The sequence below is a fragment of the Bombina bombina genome, chromosome 11, assembly GCF_027579735.1.
Source record: "Bombina bombina isolate aBomBom1 chromosome 11, aBomBom1.pri, whole genome shotgun sequence".
Classification (NCBI taxonomy): Eukaryota; Metazoa; Chordata; class Amphibia; order Anura; family Bombinatoridae; genus Bombina; species Bombina bombina.
In genome coordinates, this window is record NC_069509.1 from 172,315,594 (window position 1) to 172,340,356 (window position 24,763).

General features: G+C 41.4%; 1 protein-coding gene across 1 annotated transcript in view; it reads left to right on the top strand.

The window, feature by feature from the left end:
- LMTK2 (lemur tyrosine kinase 2) overlaps window positions 1–24,763 on the top strand; it is a gene marked incomplete at its 3' end in the record, with an annotated part of 424,271 nt that overhangs the window by 314,529 nt on the left and 84,979 nt on the right. The window contains 1 exon segment of the mRNA XM_053694835.1: window positions 19,485–19,569. Coding sequence (XP_053550810.1) covers window positions 19,485–19,569 — 85 coding nt within the window.

Here is a 24,763-nt window from a genome sequence, read left to right on the forward strand (position 1 = left end):
CAAAAACAGATTTTTCATATACAAAAAAAGCCTAATGGATAATCTCCTCTGCATTTTATACACTGCAGCTGCTTTTAAAAGGCATGGGAAACACATAAAGGTGAAAACCGTTTTACAGTACACTGCCCTTTTAAGTTTTTCTTTATTCTGAATTCCAATAGTAGCAGCACTGGTGTGTGCGTGTTTGTTTTGTTCTTTTTAAGACTTTTATCCTTATAACTAGGTTTAATTATCAGATACATACTTTTTACAGATATTTATTGAAAACATTCCACGGGGAGGCAATGTGTTTACTTCTGTCAACAATATCCTGATGCTGTCTGAGTGTGTGGAAAAGCTCCAGCATCAGTGATTTTGTTGTTGGTGGTAAATTTAAAGCGCCAAAGCCTTCCTCCTTTGGACTGAACAGATAGTTATATTCACTTAGTCCTGTACCTGACGTATCTTCAGAATACACTGTTGCTTAGTCTCCTGAAGTCTGTTTAACAGAATATTGTTTTCATCAAGATGTTTAAATTCATTTAGTTCAGCGATTGCCAAAGTGCTCACTTTTGTATCTGTAAAAGAGATACAAAAACAAAATCTGATGCTGCAAACGTTTAAACAGATAACCCATTGGAGAGTGGACAGAGCAAATGCAAGAGGACTGTTTTAAACATAAGTGTTAAATAATGTTTACATGCAGTCAGCCTGGTGAAACTTACTAGCGAAGCTTAGGCCATTTCATAGGAGGCTAGATTGAAACCAAGAGATGAAACCACACCTTTTCTTGTGGATATACAACTATTACGCTTCATGCTATATACTTAATAGGATGATTATACTTACTAGACTCCACCTGCTCCTATTCCCTATAGGCTTGGCAGATAACCAGTCATCCATTTCCTCAAGATAGATGGCAGATAAACCATGTCAATTGGAAGTGTCAGAGATTTGTGTGCCTGTTTTATAGTAGAGATTGAATAGGTGTGGGAGGGTTGGTGTAAAATGAGTTAAAAGCAAGGCCATTAGCTGCAAGGTTGTGGGCTCAAGGCAATCGGTAATGAGATAGGATGAGAGGAAAGCCACATACATTTTGCATGGTGACAAGTGCAAATGAGTCAAGTGCATGGTTTTACTTATCTTTAGGTTATTCATTTAGACCTTCATAATGGTGTGATGGGAGGTTAGTTTGTACCCAACAGAATCAGTTTTGTTTATGAAGTGATTGATACATGTATATTTTAACATTTTAACCATTTAAAGAGACACTAAAGTCAACATTTTTATTTCCATGATTCGAAAAGAGCACACAATTTTAACCCCTTTAGAACCGTGCATTTCCGAAAAAACTTGGCCAAGACACCAGAGACTTTTCTTCTACTAGATACGAGTCCACGGATTCATCCTTACTTGTGGGATATTATCCTCCTGCTAACAGGAAGTGGCAAAGAGCACCACAGCAGAGCTGTCTATATATCTCCTCCCTTGACTCCACCCCCAGTCATTCTCTTTGCCTATACTAGTCATAGGAAGAGGTAAAGTGAAAGGTGTTAAAATTATAGTTTTTATTTTCTTCAAGCAAGACTTTTTTATTTTAAATGGTACCGGTAAGTGCTATTTCTCTTGTTAAGTGTATCCAGTCCACGGATCATCCATTACTTGTGGGATATTCTCCTTCCCAACAGGAAGTTGCAAGAGGATCACCCACAGCAGAGCTGCTATATAGCTCCTCCCCTCACTGCCATATCCAGTCATTCTCTTGCAACTCAACTAAGATGGAGGTCGTAAGGGAACTGTGGTGTTTTATACTTAGTTTATTTCTTCAATCAAAAGTTTGTTATTTTTAAATGGTACCGGAGTGTACTGTTTATCTCAGGCAGTATTTAGAAGAAGAATCTGCCTGCGTTTTCTATGATCTTGGCAGAAGTAACTAAGGTCCTTTGCTGTTCTCACATATTCTGAGGAGTGAGGTAACTTCAGAGGGGGAATAGCGTGCAGGTTTTCCTGTAATAAGGTATGTGCAGTTAAAATATTTTTCTAGGGATGGAATTTGCTAGAAAATGCTGCTGATACCGAAGTAATGTAAGTAAAGCCATAAATGCAGTGATAGCGACTGGTATCAGGCTTATTAATAGAGATACATACTCTTATAAAAGTGTATTTTAAAACGTTTGCTGGCATGTTTAATCGTTTTTTACATATGTTTGGTGATAAAACTTATTGGGGCCTAGTTTTTTCCACATGGCTGGCTTGAATTTTGCCTAGAAACAGTTCCCTGAGGCTTCCCACTGTTGCAATATGAGTGGGAGGGGCCTATTTTAGCGTTTTTTTGCACAGCAAAAATTACAGACACAGACATCCAGCTTCTTCCTGCATGATCCAGGACTTCTCTGAAGGGCCCAAAAGGCTTCAAAAGTCGTATTGAGGGAGGTAAAAAGCCACAGAGCTGTGGCAGTTGTTGTGACTGTTTAAAAAACGTTTTTGTCATTTGTTATTCCGTTTTTGGTATTAAGGGGTTAATCATCCATTTGCAAGTGGGTGCAATGCTCTGCTAACTTATTACATACACTGTAAAAATTTTGTTAGTGTAACTGCATTTTTTCACTGTTATTTCAAAATTTGGGAATATTTGTGTTTCTTAAAGGCGCAGTAACGTTTTTTATATTGCTTGTAAACTTGTTTTAAAGTGTTTTCCAAGCTTGCTAGTCTCATTGCTAGTCTGTTTAAACATGTCTGACACAGAGGAACCTACTTGTTCATTATGTTTGAAAGCCATGGTGGAGCCCCATAGGAGAATGTGTACTAAATGTATTGATTTCACCTTAAACAGTAAAGATCAGTCTTTATCTATAAAAGAATTATCACCAGAGGGTTCTGTCGAGGGGGAAGTTATGCCGACTAACTCTCCCCACGTGTCAGACCCTTCGCCTCCCGCTCAGGGGACGCACGCTAATATGGCGCCAATTACATCAGGGAAGCCCATAGCGATTACCTTGCAGGACATGGCTGCAATCATGAATAATACCCTGTCAGAGGTATTATCTAGATTGCCTGAATTAAGAGGCAAGCGTGATAGCTCTGGGGTTAGGAGAGATACAGAGCGCGCAAATGCTGTTAGAGCCATGTCTGATACTGCGTCACAGTATGCAGAACATGAGGACGGAGAACTTCAGTCTGTGGGTGACATCTCTGACTCTGGGAAACCTGATTCAGAGATTTCTAATTTTAAATTTAAGCTTGAGAACCTCCGTGTATTGCTTGGGGAGGTATTAGCTGCTCTGAATGACTGTAACACAGTTGCAATTCCAGAGAAATTGTGTAGGCTGGATAGATACTATGCGGAGCCGATGTGTACTGACGTTTTTCCTATACCTAAAAGGCTTACAGAAATTAGAAAGGAGTGGGATAGACCCGGTGTGCCCTTTTCCCCACCTCCTATATTTAGAAAAATGTTTCCAATAGACGCCACTACACGGGACTTATGGCAGACGGTCCCTAAGGTGGAGGGAGCAGTTTCTACTTTAGCAAAGCGTACCACTATCCCGGTTGAGGACAGTTGTGCTTTTTCAGATCCAATGGATAAAAAAATTGGAGGGTTACCTTAAGAAAATGTTTATTCAACAAGGTTTTATTTTACAGCCCCTTGCATGCATTGCGCCTGTCACTGCTGCGGCGGCATTCTGGTTTGAGGCCCTGGAAGAGGCCATCCAGACAGCTCCATTGAATGAAATTATTGACAAGCTTAGAACGCTTAAGCTAGCTAACTCATTTGTTTCTGATGTCATTGTTCATTTGACTAAACTAACGGCTAAGAATTCCGGATTCGCCATCCAGGCGCGTAGGGCGCTATGGCTTAAATCCTGGTCAGCTGACGTGACTTCGAAGTCTAAATTACTCAACATTCCTTTCAAGGGGCAGACTTTATTCGGGCCTGGCTTGAAGGAAATTATTGCTGACATTACTGGAGGCAAGGGTCATACCCTTCCTCAGGACAGGGCCAAATCAAAGGCCAAACAGTCTAATTTTCGTGCCTTTCGAAATTTCAAGGCAGGAGCAGCATCAACTTCCTCCGCTTCAAAACAAGAGGGAACTGTTGCTCATTCCAGACAGGCCTGGAAACCTAACCAGTCCTGGAACAAGGGCAAGCAGGCCAGAAAGCCTGCTGCTGCCCCCAAGACAGCATGAAGGAACGGCCCCCTATCCGGAAACGGATCTAGTGGGGGGCAGACTTTCTCTCTTCGCCCAGGCGTGGGCAAGAGATGTTCAGGATCCCTGGGCGTTGGAGATCATATCTCAGGGATATCTTCTGGACTTCAAAGCTTCTCCTCCACAAGGGAGATTTCATCTTTCAAGGTTATCAGCAAACCAGATAAAGAAAGAGGCATTCCTAAGCTGTGTGCAAGACCTCCTAGTAATGGGAGTGATCCATCCAGTTCTGCGGACGGAACAAGGACAGGGATTTTATTCAAATCTGTTTGTGGTTCCCAAGAAAGAGGGAACCTTCATACCAATCTTGGATCTAAAGATCTTAAACAAATTCCTCAGAGTTCCATCATTCAAAATGGAAACTATTCGGACCATCCTACCCATGATCCAAGAGGGTCAGTACATGACCACAGTGGATTTAAAGGATGCCTACCTTCACATACCGATTCACAAAGATCATCATCGGTTCCTAAGGTTTGCCTTTCTAGACAGGCATTGCCAATTTGTAGCTCTTCCCTTCGGGTTGGCCACTGCCCCGAGAATTTTTACAAAGGTTCTGGGCTCACTTCTGGCGGTTCTAAGACCGCGAGGCATAGCGGTGGCTCCGTATCTAGACGACATCCTGATACAGGCGTCAAGCTTTCAAATTGCCAAGTCTCATACAGAGATAGTTCTGGCATTTCTGAGGTCGCATGGGTGGAAAGTGAACGTGGAAAAGAGTTCTCTATCACCACTCACAAGAGTCTCCTTCCTAGGGACTCTTATAGATTCTGTAGAGATGAAAATTTACCTGACGGAGTCCAGGTTATCAAAACTTCTAAATGCTTGCCGTGTCCTTCATTCCATTCCACGCCCGTCAGTGGCTCAGTGCATGGAAGTAATCGGCTTAATGGTAGCGGCAATGGACATAGTGCCATTTGCGCGCCTGCATCTCAGACCGCTGCAATTATGCATGCTAAGTCAGTGGAATGGGGATTACTCAGATTTGTCCCCTCTACTAAATCTGGATCAAGAGACCAGAGATTCTCTTCTCTGGTGGCTTTCTCGGGTCCATCTGTCCAAGGGTATGACTTTTCGCAGGCCAGATTGGACGATTGTAACAGATGCCAGCCTTCTAGGTTGGGGCGCAGTCTGGAACTCCCTGAAGGCTCGGATCGTGGACTCAGGAGGAGAAACTCCTCCCAATAAATATTCTGGAGTTAAGAGCAATATTCAATGCTCTTCTAGCTTGGCCTCAGTTAGCAACACTGAGGTTCATCAGATTTCAGTCGGACAACATCACGACTGTGGCTTACATCAACCATCAAGGGGGAACCAGGAGTTCCCTAGCGATGTTAGAAGTCTCAAAGATAATTCGCTGGGCAGAGTGTCACTCTTGCCACCTGTCAGCAATCCACATCCCAGGCGTAGAGAACTGGGAGGCGGATTTTCTAAGTCGTCAGACTTTTCATCCAGGGGAGTGGGAACTCCATCCGGAGGTGTTTGCTCAACTGGTCCATCGTTGGGGCAAACCAGAACTGGATCTCATGGCGTCTCGCCAGAACGCCAAGCTTCCTTGTTACGGATCCAGGTCCAGGGACCCGGGAGCAACGCTGATAGATGCTCTAGCAGCTCCTTGGTTCTTCAACCTGGCCTATGTGTTTCCACCGTTTCCTCTGCTCCCTCGACTGATTGCCAAAATCAAACAGGAGAGAGCATCGGTGATTCTGATAGCGCCTGTGTGGCCACGCAGGACCTGGTATGCAGACCTAGTGGACATGTCATCTCTTCCACCATGGACTCTGCCTCTGAGTCAGGACCTTCTAATACAAGGTCCTTTCAATCATCCAAATCTAATTTCTCTGAGACTGACTGCATGGAGATTGAACGCTTGATTCTATCAAGGCGTGGCTTCTCCGAGTCAGTCATTGATACCTTAATACAGGCTCGGAAGCCTGTCACCAGGAAAATCTACCATAAGATATGGCGTAAATATCTTTATTGGTGTGAATCCAAGAGTTACTCATGGAGTAAGGTTAGGATTCCTAGGATATTGTCCTTTCTCCAAGAGGGTTTGGACAAAGGCTTATCAGCTAGTTCTTTAAAAGGACAGATCTCTGCTCTATCTATTCTTTTGCACAAGTGTCTGGCAGAAGTTCCAGACGTCCAGGCATTTTGTCAGGCTTTGGTTAGGATTAAGCCTGTGTTTAAAACTGTTGCTCCCCCGTGGAGCTTAAACTTGGTTCTTAAAGTTCTTCAGGGAGTTCCATTTGAACCCCTTCATTCCATTGATATTAAACTTTTATCTTGGAAAGTTCTGTTTTTGATGGCTATTTCCTCGGCTCGAAGAGTCTCTGAGTTATCTGCCTTACATTGTGATTCTCCTTATCTGATTTTTCATTCAGACAAGGTAGCGGTTGTTAGCGCCCCTGAGTCTTGTCCTTCTGCACCAGGAATTGCAGCGAGACCAGTCGGCAGGTAGGCGCTTCAGCAGAGCTGCTGAGGCATAGAGGTGTCTTTGTGTGTGTTGAAAACTTTTTTTAGTTGCTAAAAAAAGGTGATATGTTTTTGGTTTAATCAGAAAAATAGTTGCATTTAAATTTTAAAGACACGGTATCCTGTTATATTCTTTTCAAGTAAAATAAGTACTCTGTTTTAGTTTGGCTTCCATTTTACAACTCTGTGCAGTAAAATTGTTCAGTTTTAAAATTTAAAGGGCCAGTAACAATTTTTTTTTTTTTTTTCGTGTATTAAAAAATTTACAATATTGTCTGTTCTCTAAAATGGATTTAGAAGCTGTGCAAAATGTTACTTGCGCTATGTGTTTGGATGCCAATGTGGAACAACCGGTTCCTTTTTGTCCCTCATGTGTTGAGTGGGCTTTAGGTTATAAAGAGAATTTTTCATGCTCAAAATTTTTGAAAGGCTTCTAAGAAATCAACCCTTTTCAAAGACTTCACAGAAATCTAATGATGAGATGCAGAGTATGCCGCAGCTTTCTCCCCAAGCGTCCTAATCTTTAACGCCCGCTCAAGCAATGCCCTGTACTTTTACTCTTACTGGAGTTACTTTAAAAGACTTAGCTGCACTTATGTCTTCCACAGTTTCTGATGCATTGTCTGCTTTTCCTATGCTTCAAGGCAAACTTAAGAGGAAAGACAACCATGTGGTCAGTGAGGTTTCTGATGATTTATGTTCACCAAGGTCTGCTATTTCAGCCGGCTGCGTGCATTGCTACTGTCACTAGTGCGGCAGCTTATTGGTTTGATGCTCTGTCCGAATCTCTTAAGACTGAGACTTCTTTAGAGGAGATCCAGGATAGGATTTAAGATCTGAAATTAGCCAATGCTTTTATTACAGATGCTTCTCTGCAAATTACTAAATTGGCAGCTAAAAGTTCAGGATTGTCTATCCTAGCCCGCAGAGCCTTATGATTAAAACCTTGGTCTGCGGACGTATGATCTAAGTCTAAACTTTTAGCAATTCCTTACAAGGGAAAGACCTTGTTTGGACCTGGACTAAAGGAAATTTTCTGATATCACGGGAGGTAAGGCTCATCTCCTTCCTCAGGATAAGAGAAGTAAACAGAAGGGACGGTAAAGTAATTTTCGTTCCTTTCAAAATTTCAAGGGCAATTCCTTCTCTTCCTCCTCTAAACAGGAAGGAAACTATTCGCAATCTAAGCCCACTTGGATACCCAACCAGTCTTGGAACAAGGGAAAGCAATCCAAGAAGCCTGCTGCTGAATCCAAGTCAGCATGAAGGGCTTGCCCCTGATCCGGATCTGGTAGGGGCAGACTTTCTTTCTTCGTTTGGGCATGGGTGCGGGACGTTCAGGATCCCTGGGCTATAGAAATAGTGTCTCAGGGATACAAACTAAAGTTCAAACATTTTCCTCCATGAGGAAGATTTCTTCTTTCAAGATTATCTGTATACCAAATAAAGAGAGGCGTTCTTACATTGTGTAAGAGACCTCTCCTCTCTGGGAGTGATTTTTCCCGTTCCTGTACAGGAACACGGGCAGGGTTTTCTCCAACATTGGTGTGTCCGGTCCACGGCGTCATCCATTACTTGTGGGATATTCTCCTCCCCTACAGGGAAAGGCAAGGAGAGCACACAGCAAGAGCTGTCCATATAGCTCCCCCTCTGGCTCCGCCCCCCAGTCATTCTCCTTGCCGCTCTGAACAAGTAGCATCTCCATGGGGATGGTGAGGAGTTTGTGGTCAGGGTTTATGGTCTCGGGAAGAGTCTCTTCTCCCGATCAACATCCTAGAACTGAGAGCGATATTCAATGCTCTCCGGGCTTGGCCTCATCTAGCGAAGGCCGGATACATAAGATTCCAGTCAGATAACATGACGACTGTAGCTTACATCAACCATCAGGGAGGAACAAGGAGTTCCTTGGCGATGAGAGAGGTATCCAAGATCATCAAATGGGGGGAGGATCACTCCTGCCACCTATCTGCAATCCACATCCCAGGAGTAGACAACTGGGAGGCGGATTATCTGAGTTGTCAGATTTTCTATCCGGGGGAGTGGGAACTCCACCCGGAGGTGTTTGCCCAGTTGACTCAATTATGGGGCATTCCAGACATGGATCTGATGGTGTCTCGTCAGAACTTCAAGGTTCCTTGCTACGGGTCCAGATCCAGGGATCCCAAGGCCACTCTAGTGGATGCATTAGTGGCGCCTTGGTCGTTCAACCTAGCTTATGCGTTTCCACCGTTCCCTCTCCTTCCCAGACTTGTAGCCAGGATCAAACAGGAGAAGGCCTCAGTGATTCTGATAGCTCCAGCGTGGCCGCACAGGACTTGGTATACAGACCTGGTGAATATGTCATCGGCTCCACCATGGAAGCTACCTTTGAGACAGGATCTTCTAGTACAAGGTCCATTCGAACATCCAAATCTAATTTCTCTGCAGCTGACTGCTTGGAAATTGAACGTTTGATTTTATCCCAAGCGTGGGTTTTCAGATTCAGTGATACTCTGGTCCAAGCCAGAAAACCTGTGTCTAGAAAGATTTACCATAAAATATGGAAAAGATATATCTGTTGGTGTGAATCCAAGGGATTCTCCTGGAGGAAGATTAAAATTCCTAAGATCCTCTCCTTTCTCCAAGAAGGTTTGGATAAGGGATCGTCAGCGAGTTCTCTAAAAGGACAGATTTCTGCTTTATCTGTCTTGTTATACAAACGACTGGCAGCTGTGCCAGAGGTACAAGCTTTTGTACAAGCTTTGGTCAGAATCAAACCTGTTTACAGACCCTTGACTCCTCCTTGGAGTCTAAATTTAGTTATTTCAGTTCTTCAGGGGGTTCCGTTTGAACCCTTACATTCCATAGATATCAAGTTGCTATCTTGGAAAGTTCTGTTTTTGGTTGCTATTTCTTCTGCTAGATGAGTTTCTGAATTATCTGCTTTGCAGTGTGATCCACCCTATCTGGTGTTCCATTCAGATAAGGTTATTTTGCGTACCAAGCCTGGTTTTCTTCCAAAAGTTGTTTCCAACAAGAATATTAACCAGGAAATAGTTGTTCCTTCTCTGTGCCCGAATCCAGTTTCAAAGAAGGAACGTTTGTTACACAATTTAGATGTAGTCCGTGCTTTAAAGTTCTATTTAGAAGCAACAAAGAATTTTAGACAAACATCATCCTTGTTTGTCGTTTACTCTGGTAAGAGGAGAGGATAAAAAGCTATTGCTACCTCTCTTTCTTTCTGGCTGAAAAGCATTATCAGATTGGCTTATGAGACTGCCGGACGGCAGCCTCCTGAACGAATCACAGCTCACTCCACTAGGGCTGTGGCTTCCACATGGGCCTTCAAGAACGAGGCTTCTGTTAATCAGATATGTAAGGCAGCGACTTGGTCTTCTCTGCACACTTTTGCCAAATTTTACAAATTTGATATTTTTGCTTCTTCGGAGGCTGTTTTTGGGAGAGAGGTTTTGCAAGCCGTGGTGCCGTCTGTTTAGGTAACCTGATTTGCTCCCTCCCTTCATCCGTGTCCTAAAGCTTTGGTATTGGTTCCCACATGTAATGGATGACGCCGTGGACCGGACACACCAATGTTGGAGAAAACAGAATTTATGCTTACCTGATAAATTACTTTCTCCAACCGTGTGTCCGGTCCACGGCCCGCCCTGGTTTTTTAATCCGGTTTGAAAAAAAATTCTAATTTTTTTTTCTTTATACACTACAGTCACCACGGCACCCTATAGTTTTCTCCTTTTTTTCCTAACCGTCGGTCGAATGACTGGGGGGCGGAGCCAGAGGGGGAGCTATATGGACAGCTCTTGCTGTGTGCTCTCCTTGCCTTTCCCTGTAGGGGAGGAGAATATCCCACAAGTAATGGATGATGCCGTGGACCGGACACACCGTTGGAGAAAGTAATTTATCAGGTAAGCATAAATTCTGTTTTTATTCAAATCTGTTTGTAGTTCCCAAAAAGGAGGGAACTTTCAGGCCTAACGTAGACCTCAAGGGCCTAAACAAATTTCTCAGAGTTCCATCATTCAAGATGGAAACTATTCGTACCATTCATCCATTGATCCAGGAGGGTCCATTTATGATGACAGTGGACTTAAAGGATGCATATCTACATGTTCCTATCCACAGAGATCATCACAAGTTCCTAAGGTTTGCCTTTCTGGACAAACACTTTCAGTTCGTGGCTCTTCCTTTCGGGCTGGCCACGGCACCCAGAATTTTCACAAAGGTTCTGGGGTTTTTGGTGGCGGGGCATTGCGATGGCGCCTTATCTGGACGATATTCTAATCCAGGCGCCATCTTGTCAACAAGCAAGGTCTCATACAGACATTGTACTATCCTTCCTGAGAACTCACAGGTGGAAGGTAAATCTGGAAAAGAGTTCCTTAATCCCGAAGACAAGGGTGACTTTCTTGGGAACTCTAATCAATTCTATATCTGAGGATTTTTCTGACAGAAGTCAGGAAATCAAAGATTCTAGATACCTGTCGAGCCCTTCAGTTAAATCCTCTGCTGTCAGTGGCCCAGTGTATGGAAGTAATCGGACTGATGGTGGCGGCAAAGGACATCATTCCGTTTGTTCGGTTTCACCTCAGACCTCTGCAGTTAAACATGCTCAGGCAGTGGAATGGAGATTATGCAGACTTGTCTCCTTGAATAACCCTGGAACAGGAGACAAGGGACTCTCTTCAATGGTGGTTTTCTCTGGATCATTTATCCCAGGGAACATGTTTTCGCAGACCTTCCTGTGTGATTGTGACAACAGATGCCAGCCTTCTAGGGTGGGGACCTGTCTGGGGTTCCCTAAAGACTCAAGGAGTGTGGACTCTGGCAGAGTCTGTTCTTCCTATAAACATCCTGGAACTGAGAGCGATCTTCAATGCTCTTCTGGCCTGGCCTCAGTTGGCTTTGGCCCAGTTCATCAGATTCCAGACGGACAACATAACGACAGTGGCTTACATTAATCATCAAGGAGGAACAAGGAGTTCCTTAGCGATGACCGAGGTAGCCAAGATAATCCGGTAAGCGGAGGCCCATTCTTGCTATCTGTCAGCTATCCACATCCCAGGGGTGGACAACTGAGAGGCGGACTTTCTGAGCAGGCAGACCTTTCATCCGGGAGAGTATTCTCCAACCTGATTCTCAAAACGGGTCGGCAGGAGTTAGATCTCATGGCATCTCGTCAGAGTGACAAGCTCCCGAGATATGGGTCAAGGTCCAGGGATCCCCAGGCGGAACTGATAGATGCTCTAGCAGTTCCTTGGTCCTTCAGCCTAGCCTATCTTTTTCCTCCATTTGCTCTTCTTCCTCGGGTCATTGCTCGAATCAAACAGGAGAAGGCATCAGTGATCCTCATTGCTCATGCGTGGCCTCGCAGGATTTGGTATGCCGATCTGGTGGACATGTCATCCCTGCCACCTTGGAGACTGCCATTGAGGAAGGACCTTCTCATTCAAGGACCCTTCCTTCATCCAAATCTAATTTCTCTGAAGCTGACTGCTTGGAGATTGAACACTTAATCCTAGCCAAGCGGGGGTTTTCTGATTCGGTCATAGAGACCTTGATTCAGGCGCGTAAGCCTGTAACTAGAAAGATTTACCATAAGATATGGCGTAAATATCTTTATTGTTGTGAATCCAAGGGCTACTCATGGAGTAAAGTTAGGATTCCTAGAATTTTGTCTTTTCTCCAAGAAGGATTGGAGAAGGGTTTATTGGCAAGTTCCCTAAAGGGTCAGATCTCTACCTTATCTATTTTGTTACACAAACATCTGGCAGATGTCCCAGATGTTCAATCCTTTTGTCAGGCCTTGGTTTGGGTCAGGCCTGTGTTCAAGCCAGTTACTCCTCCATGGAGTCTGAATTTAGTTCTTAAAGTTCTTCAAGGGGCTCCGTTTGAGCCTATGCATTCCTCAGATATTAACTTGTTATCTTGGAAAGTTTTATTTCTTGTTGCTATTTCTTCAGCTCAGTGTGTCTGAGCTTTCGGCATTGCAATACAATTCGCCTTAACTTACTTTCCATTCGGATAAGGTAGTTTTAAGTACTAAACTAGGGTTCCTTCCTAAGGTTGTTTCAGATAGGAACATTAATCAGGAGATTGTTGTTCCTTCCTTGTGTCCTAATCCTCCTCAGAAGGAACGTCTTCTGCACAATTTGAACGCTGTCCGTGTTTTAAAGTTTTACTTACAAGCAACTAAAGACTTTTGTCAGTCTTCTCTGTAATTTTCACTGGAAAACGTAAGGGTCAGAAAGCTATGGCTACCTCTCTTTCTTTTTGGTTGAAGAGTATCTTCCGGGTTTGCATATGAGACTGCTGGACAGCAGCCTCCTGAAAGAGTTATGGCTCATTCCACTAGGGCTATTGCTTCCTCATGGGCACTCAAAAATGAAGCTTCTATAGAACAGATTTGCAAGGCTGCAACTTGGTCTTCTCTTCACACTTTTTCTAAATTTTATAAATTTGATACTTTTGCTGAGGCTGCTTTTGGGAGAAAAGTTCTTCAAGCAGTGGTGCCTTCCGTTTAGGTTCCCTGTCTTGTCCCTCCCTTATCCGTGTACTCTAGCTTTGGTATTGTTTTCCCACAAGTAAGGATGATGATCCGTGGACTCATCGTGTCTTTAAAAAGAAAAGAAAATGTATGCTTACCTGATAAATTTGTTTCTTTTTAGACACTATGAGTCCACGGCCTGCCCTGTTATTTTAAGACAGGTTGTTTATTTTTGTGAACTTCAGACACCTCTGCACCATGTCTTTTCCTTTCTCTTCCTAACTTCGGTCGAATGACTGGAGTGGGAGGGAAGGGAGAAGCTATTTAACAGCTCTGCTGTGGTGCTCTTTGCCGCCTCCTGCTGACCAGGAGGTGAATTCCCACAAGTAAGGATGATGATCCGTGGACTTGTGTCTAAAAAGAAACAAATTTATCAGGTAAGCATAAATTTTCTTTTTCTTTTTAAAGGGGCAGATAAAGAGAGAGGCGTTCTTGCACTGTATTCGGGACCTCTCCAACATAGGAGTGATAGTTCCTGTTCCAATTCGGGAACAGTGTCTGTGTTTTTACTCCAATCTGTGGTTCCCAAAAAGGAGGGAACATTCAGACAAATTTTAGATCTCAAAAGTCTAAACAAATTCCACAGAGTACCGTCCTTCAAGATAGAAATTATTCGCTCCATTCTTCCCTTAGTTCAAGAGGGTCAATTTATGACAACAGATTTAAAGGACGCGTACCTACATGTTCCCATCCACAGGGATCATCACAAGTTTCTGAGGTTTGCCTTTCTACACAAACGCTTCCAGTTTGTGGCTCTTCCATTTTGCCTTGCTACAGCTCCCAGAATTTTTTCAAAGGTTCTGGGATCCCTGTTGGCAGTGCTTTGATTGCGGGGCATTGCAGTGGCGCCTTATCTGGACGATATTCTGGTTCAGACCCCATCCTTTCAACAAGCAAGTTTCCACACAGAGATGCTGTTATCCTTCCTGCGCTCTCACGGATGGAAAGTGAATTTGTAAAAGAGTTCCTCAATTCCAACTACAAGGGTAGTATTCTTGAGAACCATAATAGATTCCAAATTGTTGAAGATATTTCTGACAGAGGTCAGAAAATCGAAAATTTTCAATGCTTGTCTGGCACTTCAACCCTCCCCTCAGCCATCAGTGGCTCAATGTATGGAGATAATCGGTCTGATGGTAGCTTCTATGGACATCATCCCGTTTGCTCGTTTCCACCTCAGACCTCTGCAGTTATTCATACTCAGGCAGTGGAACAGGGATTATTCAGATCTATCTCCCCAAATTCATCTGGATCAGATGACAAGAGATTCTCTTCCTTGGTGGTTGTCTCAGGATCATCTCTCCCAGGGAACCTGTTTTCGCAGACCCTCCTGGGTGATTGTGACAACGGACGCCAGCCTACTAGGTTGGGGAGCAGTCTGGAGCCTTCTAATGGCTCAGGGGACATGGACTTGGCAGGAGTCTGTTCTTCCCATAAACATTCTAGAGCTGAGAGCTATCTTCAATGCTCGCCTGGCCTCAGCTTCAGCCCGGTTTATCAGATTTCAATCGGACAACATAACCTCAGTGGCTTACATCAATCATCAGGGAGGAACTCTGACCTCCTTGGCCATGTCAGAGGTGTCCAAGATTATTCAGTGGGTGGAGACCCACAACTGCTGTCTATCTGCGATCCACATTCTAGGAGTGGACAATTGGGAAGCAGATTTTCTGATCAGATAGACCTTTCACCCGGGGGAATGGGAACTTCATCCGGATGTGTTTTCCAGCTTGATTCTCAAATGGGGACAGCCGGATCTCGATCTCATGGCATCTCGTCAGAATGCCAAGCTCCCGAGGTACGGGTCGAGGTCCAGGGACCCTCATGCGGTACTGATAGATGCTCTGGCGGTTCCTTGGAATTTCAGTCTAGCATACCTATTTCCTCCATTCTCTCTCCTTCCTCGGGTCATTGCTCGAATCAAACAAGAGAGGGCGTCTGTGATTCTCATTGCTCCTGCGTTGCCTCGCAGAATTTGGTATGCAGACTTAGTGGAGATGTCATCTCTCCCCCCTTGGAAACTTCCTCTGAGGAAAGACCTACTTCAAGGGCCCTTCCTTCACCCAAATCTAGTTTCTCTGACGCTGACTGCTTGGAGATTGAATGCTTAATTTTATCTAAGCGCGTTTTTTCAGAGTCGGTCATTGAGACCATGATTCAGGCTCATAAGCCTGTTACCAGGAAGATTTTCTATAAGATATGGCGTAAATATCTGTATTGGTGTGAATCCAGAGGCTACTCTTGGAGTAGAGTTCGGATTCCTAGAACTTTCTTTTCTCCAAGACGGTTTGGAAAAGGGTTTATCGGCAAGTTCTTTGAAGGGTCAACTATCTGCCTTGTCTATTTTGTTACATAAATGTCTGGCGGATGTATCGGATGTACAATCGTTCTTTCAGGCCATGGTCAGAATCAGGCCTGTGTTTAAACCAGTTACTCCTCCCTGGTGTCTTAACCTTGTTCTTAAAGTTCTTCAGCAGGCTCCGTTTGAGCCTATGCATTCTTTAGATATTGTTATCTTGGAAGGTTTTGTTTCTTGTTGCTATTTCTTCAGCTCGTAGAGTTTGAGAGCTCTCGGCATTACAGTATGTCTCCTTACCTTATTTTTCATTCGGATAAGGTAGTTTTACGTACTAAGTTAGGTTTTCTTACTAAAGTAGTTTCAGATCGGAACATTAATCAGGAGATTGTTGTTCCTCCTTTATGTCGTAACCCTTCTTCTCATAAAGAACGTCTTCTGCACAACCTAGACGTGGTGCGTGCTTTGAAATTCTATTTACAAGTGGTGCTTTGAAATTCTATTTACAGGCGACAAAGGATTTTCGTCAGTTTTCTGCTCTGTTGTTTTCTCTGGGAAACGTAAGCGGCAGAAAGCTACGGCTACTTCTTTCTTTGTGGCTGAGGAGTATAATTCGCTTGGCCTGTGAAACTGCTGAACTGAGAAAATAACGGCTCATTCTATGAGGGCTGTTTCCTCTTCCTGGGCATTCAAAAATGAAGCTTCTGTGGAACAGATTTGCAAGGCTGCAACTTGGTCCTCTCTACACACTTTTGCCAAATTCTATAAATTTGATACTTTTGCCTCGGCTGACGCTTCTTTTGGGAGAAAGGTTCTTCAAGCAGTGGTGCCTTCTGTTTAGGTACCCTGTCTTGTCCCTCCCTTATCTGTGTCCTCTAGCTTGGATATTGATTCCCAATAGTAATTAGATGATTCGTGGACTCACCGTGTCATTAGAAAGAAAACTAAATTTATGCTTACCTAATAAATTTATTTATTTCTTGACACGGTGAGTCCACGGCCCGCCCTGTTTTTGAAGACAGGAATTTTTGTTATGATCTAAACCTCAGGCACCTCTGCACCTTGTTGCGTCCTTTCCTTTGCTTCGGTCGAATGACTGGGGTTGGAGGGAAGGGAGGTGATATTTAACAGCTTTGCTGTGGTGCTCTTTGCCGCCTCCTGCTGGGCAGGAGTGATATTCTCAATAGTAGTTAGATGATCTGTGGACTCGCCGTGTCAAGAAAGAAGAAAACATTTTATCAGGTAAGCATAAATTTTGTTTTTGTTATAAGGGAAAGAGGGTGAAACATAGTCAAAGAAGCCACAAACTTTAAAACCTAACCAATATGCATTTGTGCTTACATTTTAATCACACTTTTTAAAGCTATAAAATCACCATTACCTTGCATGCTTATGTGGTTTACTATCAAACTGGCTTGTATGTGTGGCTGCAGAAATGTCACGCTAGTGTGTGTAGTAGGTTATGGAGATAAACGCTCCTGGATGGAACACAGCAAGACGGTGAACTTGGATCTTGCAAACTGCAGGAAATTTGAAACCTAATTCTAAACACTGCCTTTTCATATATTGCTTTAATTCTAAATCTCATGAGGTACTGCAGGCAGTTTTTGTTCGTATAGGGTATATCTGTTTTTTAGAATTCCTCTGTTAAGTTGGGTAATTAACATATAGTTTTTATTTTTTATATATATATATATATATATATATATATATATATATATATATATATATATATATATATATATACAGGGAGTGCAGAATTATTAGGCAAGTTGTATTTTTGAGGATTAATTTTATTATTGAACAACCATGTTCTCAATGAACCCAAAAAAACTCATTAATATCAAAGCTGAATAGTTTTGGAAGTAGTTTTTAGTTTGTTTTTAGTTATAGCTATTTTAGGGGGATATCTGTGTGTGCAGGTGACTATTACTGTGCATAATTATTAGGCAACTTAACAAAAAACAAATATATACCCATTTCAATTATTTATTTTTACCAGTGAAACCAATATAACATCTCAACATTCACAAATATACATTTCTGACATTCAAAAACAAAACAAAAACAAATCGGTGACCAATATAGCCACCTTTCTTTGCAAGGACACTCAAAAGCCTGCCATCCATGGATTCTGTCAGTGTTTTGATCTGTTCACCATCAACATTGCGTGCAGCAGCAACCACAGCCTCCCAGACACTGTTCAGAGAGGTGTACTGTTTTCCCTCCTTGTAAATCTCACATTTGATGATGGACCACAGGTTCTCAATGGGGTTCAGATCAGGTGAACAAGGAGGCCATGTCATTAGATTTTCTTCTTTTATACCCTTTCTTGCCAGCCACGCTGTGGAGTACTTGGACGCGTGTGATGGAGCATTGTCCTGCATGAAAATTATGTTTTTCTTGAAGGATGAAGACTTCTTCCTGTACCACTGCTTGAAGAAGGTGTCTTCCAGAAACTGGCAGTAGGACTGGGAGTTGAGCTTGACTCCATCCTCAACCCGAAAAGGCCCCACAAGCTCATCTTTGATACCAGCCCAAACCAGTACTCCACCTCCACCTTGCTGGCGTCTGAGTCAGACTGGAGCTGTCTGCCCTTTACCAATCCAGCCACGGGCCCATCCATCTGGCCCATCAAGACTCACTCTCATTTCATCAGTCCATAAAACCTTAGAAAAATCAGTCTTGAGATATTTCTTGGCCCAGTCTTGACGTTTCAGCTTGTGTGTCTTGTTCAGTGGTGGTCGTCTTTCAGCCTTTCTTACCTTGGCCATGTCTCTGAGTATTGCACACCTTGTGCTTTTGGGCACTATAGTGATGTTGCAGCTCTGAAATATGGCCAAACTGGTGGCAAGTGGCATCTTGGCAGCTGCACGCTTGACTTTTCTCAGTTCATGGGCAGTTATTTTGCGCCTTGGTTTTTCCACACGCTTCTTGCGACCCTGTTGACTATTTTGAATGAAACGCTTGGTGGTTCGATGATCACGCTTCAGAAGCTTTGCAATTTTAAGAGTGCTGCATCCCTCTGCAAGATATCTCACTATTTTTGACTTTTCTGAGTCTGTCAAGTCCTTCTTTTGACCCATTTTGCCAAAGGAAAGGAAGTTGCCTAATAATTATGCACACCTGATATAGGGTGTTGATGTCATTAGACCACACCCCTTCTCATTACAGAGATGCACATCACCTAATATGCTTAGTTGGTAGTAGGCTTTCGAGCCTATACAGCTTGGAGTAAGACAACATGCATAAAGAGGATGATGTGGTCAAAATACTCATTTGCCTAATAATTCTGCACTCCCTGTATGTATGTATGTGTGTATATATATATATATATATATATATATATATATGTATGTATATATGTGTGTGTATATATATATATTATTTTAATTGTACCTTTTACATGCTCATACATGGGATGTGTAAAGTTTTTGCTTTATGCGTCGGTTCTATGTTTAAATGTCACTGTTTTAGTTTTTTTAGTTATTGTTGAATTATAAAAAAAAAGTGGGTATAATTGACTAAGATTAATCCTGTCTATTTTTTAGCCTTTTCTAGAAATGCTTAAAAGGTTAGTTATCACAGCTGAACGCTCTGATGAATTACTTATTTATATTAGGTTTCAACATGTCCAAGACAGGGCAAATAATTCTTTAAATGTGTTTACTTTGTCTTTAGCTTAAAAGGCTACACTTTTTTTTCATTGTCATAACTTTTTTTTTTTTAAGGTGTTTTATTTTTATATCTATATATATATATATATATATATATATATATATATATATATATATATATATATATATATATACTTTAATTCCCTTGAGCGCATCATATTTCTGTAAATATTTTAACATTTGTTTACTTTTGTTTTAATTGATTTTAATCTTAAAATGTATATGTAAGAATAGTATCTGTTTAATGTGTTTACTGGGAAAAATGATTATTTCTGATTATTTCTCTGTTTATCATTTTGTTTTGCAGTGATTTCGCTTTACGAAACTGTTTTGTTACATCTGATCTAACCGTAAAAGTAGGAGATTATGGAATAGGATTTAGCCGGTACAAGGTAGGTTATTATATTTTGTATGTTTTTATTTTCCAGTACTAGTATTGCTACTTTGTCATCAACAGTTTTTTTTATTAAAAAATACACTAAACAGTTTAAATTCAAAATAAATCTTTTTGTTTGAATAATTATTGTACAATGTAGTAATTGGTGTATTCTTTTATTTTGTTTGATGTTGTGCATTACGCTTCCACTAAACCAAGGTTGTGTCAAGTTAGGTTTTCTCGTTCTTTTCATTGCCTTTTATTTGCCTATTGACCATATTAGATTACTCCAATACAAATGCAAGATATACAACAAAATTGTAAGTTGACTGATGCTAAATTCCAAGACCAATCGCCAATTTTGCTTTGTTCTCTTGGTATTCTTAGTTGAAAGCTAAACCTAGGAGGTTCATATGCTAATTTCTAAGCCCTTGAAGGCCACCTCTCATCTCGGGGCATTTTTACAGTTTTTCACCACTAGAGGGTGTTAGTTCATGTGTTTCATATAGATAACACTGTGCTCATGCACGTGGAGTTCCTAGGAGCCAGCACTGATTGGCTAAAATGCAAGTCTGTCAAAAGAACTGAAATAAGGGGGCAGTCTGCAGATTCTTATATTCAAGGTAATCAGAGGTAAAAAAAAAAGTGTATTAATATAACTGGTTATGCAAAACTAGGGAATGGGTATTAAAGGGATTATCTATCTTTTAAAATAATAAATATTCTGGTGTAGACTGTCCCTTTAAGGACCGGGCAGTCAGACAAAAACTTCCCCAAAAGACCAGAGCATTTTTGCCATCATTGCATTTAAACAGAAAATAAAGCTTCTTTTATATTTAGCTATCAAAAAAAAAATATATATATATATATATATACTGTGTATATGTATGTATGGTGTGTGTATGTATGTGTATGTATATATATATATATATATATATATATATATATATATATATATATATATATATATATATATATATATATATATATATATATATATATATATATATATATATATATATAATAACAACCCAAAGTATTGATCTAGGTCCATTTCGGTATATTTCATGCCACTATTTCACTGCCAAATCAAATAACAAAAATCGTTCACGTTCTCACTGAAATTATTTACAAACAGCTTGTGCAATCATGGCACAAATGGTTGTACATGCTTCTCTGGTATCTCCTTTGTTCAGAAATAGCAGACATATATGGTATTGGTATTTCTTTTTAGTAATTAGAAGGCAGCTAAATGCAGCTGCACACCACACCTATATTATGCCCAGCGGTGAAGGGGTTAATTAGGTAGCTTGTAAGGCTAATTTTAGCTTTAGTGTATAGAATACCGTCCCACTTGACACATCCCACCCCCTGATCCCTCCCTAATCCCTCTCAAACAGCTCTCTTCCCTCCCTCACCCCACAATGGTCACCCCCCTCTTCAGTACTGGTAGAAATACTAAAATAAGTATATATAAGTATAAATATATATATATATATAATTTTTTTTTAAAATATATTTTCTGCAGTGTAGGACCCCCCCCCCCAACCTCCCTGATTTCCTCCCCCCACCTCCCTGATTCCTCCCCCCCCCCCCTGATTTTCCCCCCCACCTCCCTGATTCCCCCCCCCACCTCCCTGATTTTCCCCCCCCCCCACCTCCCTGATTTCCCCCCCCCCAAACAGCTCTCTAACCCACCACCATATTAGGTTAGGCACTGGCAGCTGTCTGTCAGTACCCAGTTTTCCCAAATTTGCCAACTTTGCAGAAAAAATGTTTATTTTATTTGCTACTGTAGCTGCCCCCACCTCATTTATTTCCCTCCCTCTTACCCCATCTCTTGGTATGATCCCGTCCTCCCCACTCTCTCCTTCCCTCTCCCTACCGCTCTGATTGTTTTTACGGTAGCCGTAGCGGTCCTGCCGCCAACCTGCCTCCCTCTATACCGCACCCACATATCGCACCCACTAACGATCGACACCACCGCTGCCCGATGCAGAAAGGGACACTAAGTGGCCCTCTCTGCATCTGTAACTCTCCCCTTCTATTTCTGCACTGCCCCACTCGTGGGGGCTTAATGACCAGCGTCGTACATGGTACTGTGCTGGTCATTAAGGAGTTAAAAGAAAGAAGGTACATGCTCTTAATTTTCAGGGTTTTTTTATATTTTTAACGTTTGATATATTTAACATAATTTAAAACCATGTTTGATGTAAGTTTAACAGAATATAAAGGTTTTGTTGAAATACAAACTGAACAATACCCAGAGGCAATAGAAAATTAGAACTTCCTCCAAAAAAAATGTACATTTGTTATTGGGAAAAATAGCAATATTAACGTGGTTTCCAAAACAGACGTGCATTTCATAAACAAATGCTACTGATGTTGATCTGTTGAAAGATTTATAGGTAATTTTTCTAGTTTCATTATGACTTGTGAATGTGCTGGTAGCTGTAGCCTTTTTCAGTGTTGCTTTAAAGTGAAGGCAAACTTAGGTGAATGAGAGCCCGTTTCTTTTGCAAGATGTACCTAGTCCACGGATTCATCCTAACTTCTGGGATATTGTCCTTCCTGACAGGAAGTAGCAAAGAGAGCACCACAGCAGAGCTGTCTATATAGCTCCCCCCTTAACTCCACCCCCAGTCATTCTCTTTGCTGGCTCTAAGCAGGAAGGGTAAAGAGAAGAGGTGTTAAACTGTTAGTTTTATTTTATCTTCAATCAAGTGTTTGTTATTTTTAAATGGTACCGGTGTTGTACTATTTACTCTCAGGCAGGACATAGATGAAGATTTCTGCCTGGAGGATGATGATCTTAGCATTTGTAACTAAGGTCCACTGCTGTTCCCACAGAAGCTGAGGAGTACAGGAAAACTTCAGTGTGAGGAACGGTTTCTTGCTATACAGCAATGAGGTATGTTCAGTCATATTTCTTTCATGTAATTAGCAAGAGTCCATGAGCTAGTGACGTATGGGATATACATTCCTACCAGGAGGGGCAAAGTTTCCCAAACCTCAAAATGCCTATAAATACACCCCTCACCACGCCCACAATTCAGTTTTACAAACTTTGCCTCCCGTGGAGGTGGTGAAGTAAGTTTGTGCTAGATTCTACGTTGATATGCGCTTCGCAGCAGGCTGGAGCCCGGTTTTCCTCTCAGAGTGCAGTGAATGTCAGAGGGATGTGAAGAGAGTATTGCCTATTTGAATTCAATGGTCTCCTTCTACGGGATCTATTTCATAGGTTCTCTGTTATCGGTCGTAGAGATTCATCTCTTACCTCCCTTTTCAGATCGGCGATATACTCTTATATACCATTACCTCTACTGATTCTCGTTTCAGTAGAGGTAATGGTATATAATGAACACATATATAATATAGAAAAAAAGATGACAAATCACAGTGTCCCTAAACATTTTTTGGAATGCCATAGACATAACCCTAGTTCTCTCAAAGTTCAAGTTATAGATAGAGTCCCTATAACTAAACCTAATCGTCTTTTAGAACTGAGAAAGTTGGAGACCAAGTGGATATATAAATTGAACACATTACAACCTTATGGTCTTAATATAGACATAGATGTAGCAGCGTTTGTATAAAATCTATAGCAAAGATTTTTATATTAATACTATTGATCTTATAGAAAATCAATTTTTCATCAATTTTTCAGTTTTTTAATTATATTTTAATAGCATGTTTTTATCGTAGAAAATTTGATTAAAATTTTTTTAAATAAAAATCTTTTTAAATTAATATTAGATTAGATATAAATATAGGTATGCAATTCATTGTGAGATAGATATGTATATATACTTATAAAGCAACTATGGAAAATATAAGATGTATTCTTTAATTATAGAATTTATGTTCTGATTGTCAACGAGAAATATAACTCAGAATCACTATTTAATCAACTCTGTAACAATATATTAGATCGCTAATATGTGGTATCTCTGATGAAAAATGTTTATAATTTGTTATAGTTTAGCGTTACATGTTAGTGACATATTGTCCTTAAATAAGATATACTTTGAGTGTTTTCGTATAACACATACTGCAGAGAAATTGTAGCTTTTTTTCATGTGGTTAAAAAACAAACACGTAGGGAGTATGGCATTGGTTCTAAAAACACTCCCTCTATCTTTTGGTTGGCCATTGGTGTGCAATATCACAGAGGACTATTTGGACGTTACAATTGGCCGGACAAACACACCCACGAATCTAATTGGACGCTTGCCCTTTAAAAGTTGAGGGCGGTAAGAGAAACAATACATCTGATTTTATCCTTTGAAAAAGCCCAGCCGCTGACTGGGGGAAACGCGTTAGGAACCGGCAAACAGGTCCGACGCTCAGACTCCAATTTTTGATCCGCTCCCTCCCATTGGCAGACAGGCAGTTAGCAGAGGCATCCGGAAAGCCCTGCTACAGAAGCCGGTATCGTGCATCAACATCCGGGGACACTGACTTTCCTAGGCAGCAGTGTGGAGCGGCTATACAAGTGGAGGAAAGAGAGTTGAACTCTGATTGCCTTTTTAATCTTACTTCTAGTAAGTGCATCAATTTATGTGTGCTAATGTTGTTAATAAAAATCTACACTTGAATCTTTTGTGCGCTCTCTCTCTCTTCTTTTTACTGGTTTGGCTATCTACTATATGTAGATGAGTGTCCTGGGGTAAGTAAGTCTTATTTTTTGTGACACTCTAAGCTATGGTTGGGCACTTTATATAAAGTTCTAAATATATGTCTTTAAACTTACATTTGCCTTGATTCAGGATGATCAATATTCCTTATTTCAGACAAGTCAGTTTCGTTATTTGGGTTAATGCATATGAATAATCAATTTTTTCTTACCTTAAAAATTGTTTTTAAATTGACTGTTTTTCCCTGTGGGCTGTTAGGCTCACGGGGGCTGAAAATGCTTCAATTTATTGTTATTCTTGGCGCTGACTTTTTTGGCGCAAAATTTTTTTTGTCATTTCCGGCGTCATACTTGACACCGGAAGTTGTTCGTGATTGCATCATTTTTTTGACGTTTTGCGACAAAAATGTCGGCGTTACCGGATGGGGCGTCATTCTTGGCGCCAATAATGTTGGCGTCTTTTTTGGCGCTAAAAAATGTGGGTGTCATTCTTGTCTCCACCTTTTTTTCACATTATCTCAGTCTGATTTTTTCATTGCTTCTGGTTTCTAGAGGCTTATTCATTGGCATTTTT